Below are 11,215 nucleotides of genomic sequence, written 5' to 3'. Positions count from 1 at the left end.
GAAATAATGGATCGTGAGGTTAAAAGACTTAAGCAAAACAAGATACCGATTGTTAAGGTTCGATGGAATGCTCGTAGAGGGCCCGAGTTCACCTGGGAACGAGAAGATCAGATGAAGAAGAAATACCCACATTTATTTCCAGAAGATACGTCAACACCTCCAACTGCTTAAAATTTCGGGACGAAATTTATTTAACGGGTAGGTACTTTAGTGACCCGAACTTTTTCATGTTTATATATATATTAAATAAAATTGTTATTTACATGATTAAGTGTTTCCAACATGTTAAGCAATCAACTTGTTAAGACTTGATTAATTGAAATAGGTTTCATATAGACAATTGACCACCCAAGTTGACCGGTGATTCACGAACGTTAAAACTTGTAAAAACTATATGATGACATATATATGGATATATATATATATAGTTAACATGATATAATGATAAGTAAACATATCATTAAGTATATTAACAATGAACTACATATGTAAAAACAAGAGTACTAACTTAATGATTTTGAAACGAGACATATATGTAACGATTATCGTTGTAACGACATTTAATGTATATATATCATATTAAGAGATATTCGTACATCATAATATCATGATAATATAATAATTTAAAATCTCATTTGATATTATAAACATTGGGTTAACAACATTTAACAAGATCGTTAACCTAAAGGTTTCAAAACAACACTTACATGGAACGACTAACGATGACTTAACGACTCAGTTAAAATGAATATACATGTAGTGTTTTAATATGTATTCATACACTTTTGAAAGACTTCAATACACTTATCAAAATACTTCTACTTAACAAAAATGCTTACAATTACATCCTCATTCAGTTTCATCAACAATTCTACTCGTATGCACCTGTATTCGTACTCGTACAATACACAGCTTTTAGATGTATGTACTATTGGTATATACACTCCAATGATCAGCTCTTAGCAGCCCATGTGAGTCACCTAACACATGTGGGAACCATCAATTGGCAACTAGCATGAAATATCTCATAAAATTACAAAAATATGAGTAATCATTCATGACTTATTTACATGTAAACAAAATTACACATCCTTTATATCTAATCCATATACCAACGACCAAAAACACCTACAAACACTTTCATTCTTCAATTTTCTTCATCTAATTAATCTCTCTCAAGTTCTATCTTCAAGTTCTAAGTGTTCTTCATAAATTCTACAAGTTCTAGTTTCATAAAATCAAGAATACTTCCAAGTTTGCTAGTTTACTTCCAATCTTGTAGAGTGATCATCCAACCTCAAGAAATCTTTATTATTTACAGTAAGATATATTTCTAATACAAGGTAATACTCATATTCAAACTTTGATTCAATTTCTATAACTATAACAATCTTATTTCGAGTGGAAATCTTACTTGAACTTATTTTCGTGTCATGATTCTGCTTCAAGAACTTTCAAGCCATCCAAGGATCCTTTGAAGCTAGATCCATTTTTCTCATTTCCAGTAGCTTTATCCAGAAAACTTGAGGTAGTAATGATGTTCATAACATCATTCGATTCATACATATAAAGCTATCTTATTCGAAGGTTTAAACTTGTAATCACTAGAACATAGTTTAGTTAATTCTAAACTTGTTCGCAAACAAAAGTTAATCCTTCTAACTTGACTTTTAAAATCAACTAAACACATGTTCTATATCTATATTATATGCTAACTTAATGATTTAAAACCTGGAAACACGAAGAACATTGTAAAACCGGACATACGCCGTCGTAGTAACACCGCGGGCTGTTTTGGGTTAGTTAATTAAAAACTATGATAAACTTTGATTTAAAAGTTGTTCTTCTGGGAAAATGATTTTTCTTATGAACATGAAACTATATCCAAAAATCATGGTTAAACTCAAAGTGGAAGTATGTTTTCTAAAATGGTCATCTAGACGTCGTTCTTTCGACTGAAATGACTACCTTTACAAAAACAACTTGTAACTTATATTTCTGACTATAAACCTATAATTTTTCTGTTTAGATTCATAAAATAGAGTTCAATATGAAACCATAGCAATTTGATTCACTCAAAACGGATTTAAAATGAAGAAGTTATGGGTAAAACAAGATTGGATAATTTTTCTTGTTGTAGCAACGTGAAAATTGGTAACAAATCTATATTAATCATATACTAGCTAACTTATATTATATTATACATGTATTCTAATATATTATGTAATTTTGGGATACCATAGACACGTATGCAAATGTTTTGACATATCATATCGACCCATGTGTATATATTATTTGGAACAACCATAGACACTCTATATGCAGTAATGTGGGAGTTAGCTATACAGGGTTGAGGTTGATTCCAAAAATATATATACTTTGAGTTGTGATCTAGCCTGAGACGTGTATACACTGGGTTGTGGATTGATTCAAGATAATATATATCAATTTTTTTCTGTACATCTAACATTGGACAACTAGTTGTAGGTTACTAACGAGGACAGCTGACTTAATAAACTTAAAACATCAAAATGTATTAAAAGTGTTGTAAATATATTTTGAATATACTTTGATATATATGTACATATTTGTTATAGGTTTGTGAATCGACCAGTGGCCAAGTCTTACTTCCCGACGAAGTAAAAATCTGTGAAAGTGAGTTATAGTCCCACTTTTAAAATCCAATATTTTTGGAATGAGAATACATGCAGGTTTTATAAATGATTTACAAAATAGACACAAGTACGTGAAACTACATTCTATGGTTGAATTATCGAAATCGAATATGCCCCTTTTTATTAAGTCTGGTAATCTAAGAATTAGGGAACAGACAACCTAATTGACGCGAATCCTAAAGATAGATCTATTGGGCCTTACAAACCCCATCCAAAGTACCGGATGCTTTAGTACTTCGAAATTTATATCATATCCAAAGGGTGTCCCGGAATGATGGGGATATTCTTATATATGCATCTTGTTAATGTCGGTTACCAGGTGTTCACCATATGAATGATTTTTATCTCTATGTATGGGATGTATATTGAAATATGAAATCTTGTGGTCTATTGTTACGATTTGATATATATAGGTTAAACCTATAACTCACCAACATTTTTGTTGACGTTTAAAGCATGTTTATTCTCAGGTGAATATTAAGAGCTTCCGTTGTTGCATACTAAAATAAGGACAAGATTTGGAGTTCATGTTTGTATGATATTATGTAAAAACTGCATTCAAGAAACATATGTCGATGTAATATATTTCTATTGTAAACCATTATGTAATGGTCGTGTGTAAACAGTATATTTTAGATTATCATTATTTGATAATCTACGTAATGCTTTTGAAACCTGTATTGATAAAATAAAGGTTATGGTTGTTTTAAAAATGAATGCAGTCTTTGAAAAACGTCTCATATAGAGGTCAAAACCTCGCAACGAAATCAATTAATATGGAACGTTTATAATCAATATGAACGGGACATTTCACGAGGAATGTAGTATTGACAGAAAGAAAAAGGACGAGGAGTCAAGAAAAAAGACGAGGGATGTAGAATTGTGATACATTAGGGATGAGGGATGCACAAAAAAAAGAAAAAGGACGAGGAGTCGAATTTGATGTAAAGTTCAGGTACGAGGAATGAAATTTTGTCTTGTTAAAATTAAGATTAACTTCTTCCAAGGACGACCCACTAAGTTCATTGAAATTCGAGCACTAGTAGTTCAGTAAGCTTATTAAGAGTGTTTGGAAGAATACCTTTTAGTTTTTCGCCTGCAACTTGGATTTGAGTCACCCAATCGTCTTTACACAAAACTTGATGCCATATATATGGGTTTGGATCAGACCAGTCAAGTTGGGGTGGTGATAGATTGTTTCTCAAAGACATAATTACACTCCTCGTCCATGTGGTATACCTCAAAAATCACTCCTCGTCCTTTTCCCAAATTTTTTTTTTCATTCCTCGTCCCTATTATTTTAGCTTACTACATTCCTCGTCCTTCTGTCCAACTGCTGTTAGTTTCAGACGTTAAGTTTTGACATGTGCCACACGTGTGAATGTATTTTCGTCCTTTTACATTTCTCTCATCTTTTTATTCATTTTCATCTTATTTTAAATTTTAAATATTCATCTAAGATAAAAAAAATAAAGAAAATTCCTAATAAAAAATCATCTCATATAACTAACATCTAACGATAAAAGAATCAAAATATGAACGTCAAAAAGCTCACTGTTGATTTACAAATTTATTACACTCAAAACCCCAAAACACCAAACACAAAAATTGTGCTTCCATCAATTGCCGTTCGACAACCATTAATGAATACTTAAAATAAGAACCAAACTCTGTTGCATAACATATAAACTTGAAAAAGATAGGTTCATATATTAACAATCTTTAATTAATAATTAATACATATCTCAAATAATAAAAAAATAGATATTGGAACCTTGATTCTGATATGTTCAACATTTACGCGGATCTTCCTTCACCTCAAATGCCGTTTACCACTTACATTTGCATAGCAGTTGACAGAAATTGATAGCGAAGATTACGATTACCATTCCAGATCCAATGTCGATGTCGGTTACCATTCCAGATCTGATGTCGATGTCGGTTACAATTCCAGATCCGATGTCGAAATCGGTTACCATTCCGGAATCAATCGATTGGAGTTCGTGGATACCATTTCAGATCTTGTATGCACATAACAATTTAAAGAATGTTTCGGATTGCGATTTAAAGAACGATTTTATTTTATGGGTTTGTGATGTTGTTGTTGAGGATCTTGCCACAAATGGTGATAATTGTACCATCAATTAAATGAAGAAATTGGTGAAACGATTTTGGGTATAAAGGGAGAAAAAAAGTGAAACATGAATATATGAATTTGGAGTTGCAGAAGAAGGAATGTTATGATATTTTGTTAGATTGTTAGATTTTTTAGCTTGGATTTGTTTTAGGGTTTGATATGTTTGATTTGGGGTTTTTTGAAGATGAAGATTTAAGCATTGAAGAGATGAAGATGAAATCTATATAAAAAAGATAAATTGACGTAAATATCCTTACATGTCAGAACTTAACGTCTGAAACTAACAGTTGTTGGACGGAAGGATGGGGAATGTAGTAAGATAAAACAATAGGGACGAGGAATGCAAAAAAAATAGAAAAAGGACGAGGAGTGATTTTTGAGGTATACCACAGGGACGAGGAGTGTAATTATGTCTTTCTCAAACTCAGCATTACTGATTTACTGCAACCTTATTTATAGCAGTTGACTGAGATTGAGGCTGAACACGGGTTAAAATAATAAAGACTAAGATGACCATAGTGTTAACTTTACTCATTTGAGAGGCGTGAAATTTTTTTAAATTAACATGAGATCGGTGTTTTACTGTTTTGTGAGAAGCAGAAGAAGGAGCAGTGAATGAAAAAGGAGGTATGATAATGGTGGGAAAAAACGATACATGGAATAATAAAGTTGGCAACAATTTATTTTGTATATAGTTGTTAGGACCAATTCGGAAAGAATATATGTTCGGAAAGTGATTTCGCTCCATACATTTATAACTACAATTCACATATTAAAGGATGGTACAAATATTTTATTGTATGAAAAGTAGTAATAAAATTACATGTATACTCTACTAAAATTTATTAAGAAATTTTGTTAAAATAAATTTCATATATAAAAAAGTTTGCTTATTCAATTTTTGTTGTATTTATTATGTAAGATGTAAGATTCTAAAAAGTTCAGATCCAAAATGTAAGTTTACAAACAAATTCATGGACGTTTTCATACGTATATTGCTTCAATTTTGGGAATTACAATCAACATGAAGATCACCATGATTTAAAACTAAACAATAAAGGGTCCTTTGAAATCCTACTAAACATGAAGATCACCATTTCACATTTAGAATTGCATTCTTTACAGAAAAAGTCCTTTGAAATCCTACTGATGGAAACTATGAACCAAACACACAACGGTGAAACTTGAACCCGGCTTTAGAAGGGGTAAAACCAGTGGCGATTCCAGGATGGAAACTCAATGGGGTCCTAAAATATTTTCAGTACTAATTATATTTTAATGCTATTTTAGTGATTGTTTACTTAAAAAAAATTATAAGTTCGGAAATATATTGGGTCCGAGTAGTTAAATATAGTGATGTCCAATGCATTTTAAAGGAAAAACTATAAATTCGGAAAAAATATAGGGTCCTCCAGTTAAATTTAGTGGTGTCCTATACAATTTACAGAGTATATTCTACCGATAATTTTCAAATTAACGGTGTCTCGTGACCCCACGGGACACTATGTAGACTCGCCCCAGGGTAAAACTAATGAAAGGATTTTCTTTTCAAATTCAGATGAGGCTGGTACCCTTTACGGATACACTAAGCTCCACCACTGCAAACACATAATAATTTTAAATCCTTTGTGATTTCAAATCCCGACCGAACGCCACTTAAGGAGGGTGACTTTTAACCTAATTGTTCCGTTAACAAACTAAGTTTTCAACTTACACCAGTCTGACTCAAACTGAGTCATTTACCGCACGAACGGTAGATCATAATACAAAAATCAAACATCAGAAAGAATTATATTCAATAATTACTTGCAATGTGCAACATGTTCTTGTCGTTTACGTGCCAATTAGATAAGAAACAAAGTATACATTGAAAATTGTCCCTGTAACAAAAATGTAGTGTAGTGATTTTTTACTTTTGACGTTATACACAATTAACGATCAATTGACAATCGGCCTATTCGATATGGTTTCTGCCTTCAGACGAGCACCATGGCTAAAAAAACCTGGTTGAGAGCTTGCAACTTAAGTCCATAAGTGGATCCCGATGACTTCAAAATTCAAACCATATTGCATCCTTTAAAGCAACCTCGAGTGTATCTTCGTGTGTATGTGTATTGGACTATTGGTAAACTCACCCGTATACGAGTTTTCAAAAACTTTAATTCAAATAGAATGAATACGTGTAAGGTCCCACTCATCAATGCGCAACGTTATAAACCCTGCACGGATACACGATGGGACAATTAGGAACCTAAGTGTTAGTTTTAAAAAGCTAAGTAAGCAAACGGGCTAATTATCAAGAACCCGGTTTCGTAAACGTTATCTTACCAGTGTGCTCGAATTTTTGCCCAAACTGAAGTTATGTCACCTCAAAATGTTTCCATACCCCTATATAATGCATTAGGATAGATAAGATTGTTCTTTAGAAACTTTCAAGTCAAAAGTCAATATCCTGGTCAAACTCAGAAATTGCAGTGATTTTTTTAGGTGAACTAAAACGAATTTGATCAGTCGGTTTTGTGAACTCTATGAATTTGGTGTCACGACCACGAAATTGAGCTAATTGAATTGTCTTTAAATTAAAGTTAACAATTAGCAGCTTGCATAATACTGAAAATATTGGCAAAAAATTATCAAATAAAATTAACTTTTGATTTTTAAAAATTATGATAAGGCACTAAAAACTGCACAGAAAAATCGAAGGCTGTGAAAGATATGTGGTATACCATCATTTCAAGAAGATCTAGTTTGACTTTTAAGGTCAACTCTATGGCTTCTCAAAATCAAATCGGTTTAACTATTTTAATATTGAAAAAAAAATGTGAATTTCATAGTTGATTAAATTGAAAACAAAAAAAATATAATCAAAATCAACAAATTAAGGAACTAACAAGGTGATATTGTAATATACAGAGATGTCTTACCTTGCCTGCCTCATTGATTTCGAAAACCATTGCGGCTGCTCCATTTTCTGTGACCAAAAAAAAAAAAAAAAAAAAAATTCACGATAAGTTTCATATGCGTAAAAATCTTAAAAACTACACAATCATGTAAAAGTGCCAAAGATTCTATCTTTTTTAAAAGAAACCTCATCTTCTAACAAAAATGGGTCGAAACGCAACCAAAGTGTTCCTTTAAAGGTATAATTCCTCCAAAACGGTTTATCCAATAACAAATCGGCTTCTTATTGAATCAAATTTCTTTGCAACTATATTTTGGGAAGAAAAAAAAAACAAAGTATAATATATTAGTAGAAACAAATACAAAAAACTTACTCTAAAACTTTAGCCAGAAACTGTTTCGGGTCAACTTGACCAGAGCCCTATTTGGTAGTTACTCAGCCATACCCAAGGTTGCAAAACTCGCTACTCGGGGAGTACTAGACCGGTACTTTGGAGGGAGTAATCGGTCATTCAGGGATTAATCGAATTGGACTTTTTATACATTTAAATAATATATTTCAAAAACTTCATATGTAAATATAGAAGAAAGCCATAAACATGAACTTTAACATAATTGTTAAACATAATCGTTCATTTGTTCAATAGCTCTAAAATTCTCGTTTAAATTGATATTATAATTAACATGTCGACAAATTTTAACTTTGACCGATTTTGATCGACTAAATTCGACTTTGACCAACAAATCCGATTTTGACCAGTTGACCGATTAATAAAGTGGATTTTAAAAAATCGGATCGGTCTGTTCTTAAAAAGAAGTAATCGGAGATTAATCGGGAATCGGGTTGTTTACAAAAGTGACCATACCCACCCAAATTTCCACCTCTAAGTAGCACAAAAACAATGGTAAATTAAGAGAGGGTTTGGGGTCTAATACCTGTTGGATGCACGGGGCCCGTAAGGGATGATAAACCAGCTTACAACTTCACAAACCACATTTTGTAGAAAACCAACAATGACGTTATCCCATCAACCCATCATATCATTTGATGTTCAGTTTTCGTGTTGAAAAAGAATATGTTATCTAATATTCACAAAATATAATAAAAACTATTGATGATTAGCCGACTTTCGAAACATAAAATGCATGTCTAAATACTTTCTATATTTTTCGTCTTTCGATAATGAATCTACCACCAAGGAGACCGTAGATGCGTCTGGGTCAACTTTACCCTCCACCGTTTTACTAACTAGTTCAACCATTTTGGGTGCTATATTTATACCTTTTCGCATAAACGCATTAAAAGTGACTACATTTGGAGCACAACCATTATCCATCATTTCAAAAAATAAATCATCCGCCATTTTTATCAAACCTTTACTACAAAAACCATGTATCATGATCGTATATGTTACCACACTCGGTTTTAATCCTTTAACAAACAACTTTGTGTATACATCCCAAGCTGTATCCATTCGGCCCGCTTTACATAATCCATCAATCAAGGAATTGTAAGCATTTCTACCCAATTCGACCCCCTTTTTTTCTAAAGTTTGAACCAATTCTAAAGCTTGTAAAACACAATCGTTCTTACAAAGCCCGTTAATTAAGATGTTATAAGTACAAGAACTTGGTGTGAGATCATGAAGTGGCATCTCATTGAATAACTTTTGTGCACTCAAAACATCACCTTTTTGAAAAAGGCCCGTTAATAAAGCGTTGTATGTAAATTTGGTAGGCATAATATTTCCATTAATCATTTGATTATATATTAATATAGCTTCTTCTACTCTCCTAATCTTGATATATCCATCAATAAGCACATTGTAAGTTCCAACGTCGGGCTCGATTCCTTCATCCACCATTAAAGTATACAAATCTCTCACCTCATTAATCTTACCATTAAAACAATATCCTTTCATTAACGTGTTATACGATAAAGCTTCAAGCTTTTTGCGTTTTTGAATCATCAAATCAAACAACCTAGTTGCTTCACTTAATTGCCCTCTTTTGCAAAGAACGTCTACTAAAAGATTAAACGTCATTACACTAGGACAAAACCCTTCATCAATCATCTCAACAAATAGATATTTAGCCTCTTCTAAATCTACAAAAACCAAACCATGAATCAAAGAAGTATACGCAACAAGATCAGGTGAGATTCTTCTACTTTTCATCTCACTAAAAAGCTCTTTTGCTTTGCTTACAAATCCATGTTTACAAAGAGTATCTATTAGTATGCTGTAACAAACCGAATTCGGTTTGCGAAAAAACTTTAAACCTAAAATTCCATTCATAACATTTTCATGAAACCTAAGAGCATTTTTGATTTTCCCAGCTTTACATAACCCATTAATCAATGTCCCATATGTCATAACATGAGGCCTAATACCTAACAAAACCAACTTATTGAACAATCTAATAGCCTCACGAATCTTGTTTTTCGTAAACAACCCTTTAATCAGAGAAGTAAAAGTAACATTATTAGGAACAAAACCCCTTTTTAAAATCAAACCCAGAACTCCAAATGCAAAACCCATTTCATTTAACTCACAATAACAATTAAGAACAATATTTAGGGTAATCAAATTAGGGGAAACAGAGATATGGGCTTTATTCATTTTACCATAGATAAAGATCGAAACTTTATAATGTTTAAGTTTAGATATTGAATTGAGTAATTGATTGAATGATGAAATTGGGGGAATGGGTTGTACAAGAATCATGTAATTAAAATAATCTAATGCGTTGTTGGGATTAATGGTTTTTGGAAAAGATTGAAATTGGGGGGTTTTAGAGAGTGAAATTGAATTGGGTATTGTTTGTTTTTTATTTTGAATTGATTGATGAAGTAAAGATGAAAGCTTGGTACCTGAATGAGTGAAAGATTGTGGGCTTCTTCTGAAGCTCATGGAGAATGCTTCGAAGATCTAAAGGGAGAGCGTGATGTAAACCTTAAATTTGGTTTTATTTGTTTTTCATTTTTGTTCTAAAAATTGTAGTTTGAGCCGCTTGGTTCGTTTAAACCTAGATTTGAAAAATCACTATATAAAGAAAAATCATGAACCTTTAACATAACCAAGTATAAGTATTTATGTTATTTTTTTTTAAAAGGCAAAATTTGTATTAAGATAGCAAAGATACAAAGGGCTTGGGATCTTTACAAATTACAACTTTGGGTCACCAAGCAAGAACATGAAAGTTACATCGATAAGCACGAAGACATGAAATAAGGAGCTGTGAGATGGCAACTCAAAAACTACACTATACTATGATGAATTTAAATACAAACATGGATTAGATAACCATGTAGTCCGATCGAAAATTTTTCCTTTTGCTTTTGCTTTGCCCGAAATTCACTGGAAGGATATAACTTGTATTTCGTTTAGAGCTACCGGTGGATTTCAAGACTTGCCTTGAAATACCATGTTGTTCTGGTTTTTTCAAATTAAATACTCGCATATCCATATGATTGATTGCCAAATTTTATACTTGAAGCCCG

At 32.1% G+C, this 11,215-nt stretch overlaps 1 protein-coding gene across 1 annotated transcript; it reads right to left on the bottom strand.

The window, feature by feature from the left end:
* Positions 1 to 6,659: 6,659 nt before the first annotated feature.
* On the bottom strand, positions 6,660 to 10,625 carry LOC139870088 (uncharacterized). Its single transcript, XM_071857940.1, has 4 exons — positions 8,650 to 10,625; positions 7,737 to 7,783; positions 7,141 to 7,200; positions 6,660 to 7,031 (listed from the first exon to the last, which is right to left on the bottom strand). Exon 1 carries the CDS (start codon positions 10,623 to 10,625, stop codon positions 8,823 to 8,825), a length of 1,803 nt encoding a protein of 600 aa, XP_071714041.1. The 3' UTR covers positions 6,660 to 7,031; positions 7,141 to 7,200; positions 7,737 to 7,783; positions 8,650 to 8,822.
* Between the last annotated feature and the right edge of the window lie 590 nt (positions 10,626 to 11,215).

Source organism: Rutidosis leptorrhynchoides, chromosome 10 (genome assembly GCF_046630445.1).
Source record: "Rutidosis leptorrhynchoides isolate AG116_Rl617_1_P2 chromosome 10, CSIRO_AGI_Rlap_v1, whole genome shotgun sequence".
Taxonomy (NCBI): domain Eukaryota; kingdom Viridiplantae; phylum Streptophyta; class Magnoliopsida; order Asterales; family Asteraceae; genus Rutidosis; species Rutidosis leptorrhynchoides.
The sequence above is the reverse complement of the archived record's forward strand: the minus strand, read 5'-3'. Positions and strand labels throughout refer to the sequence as shown.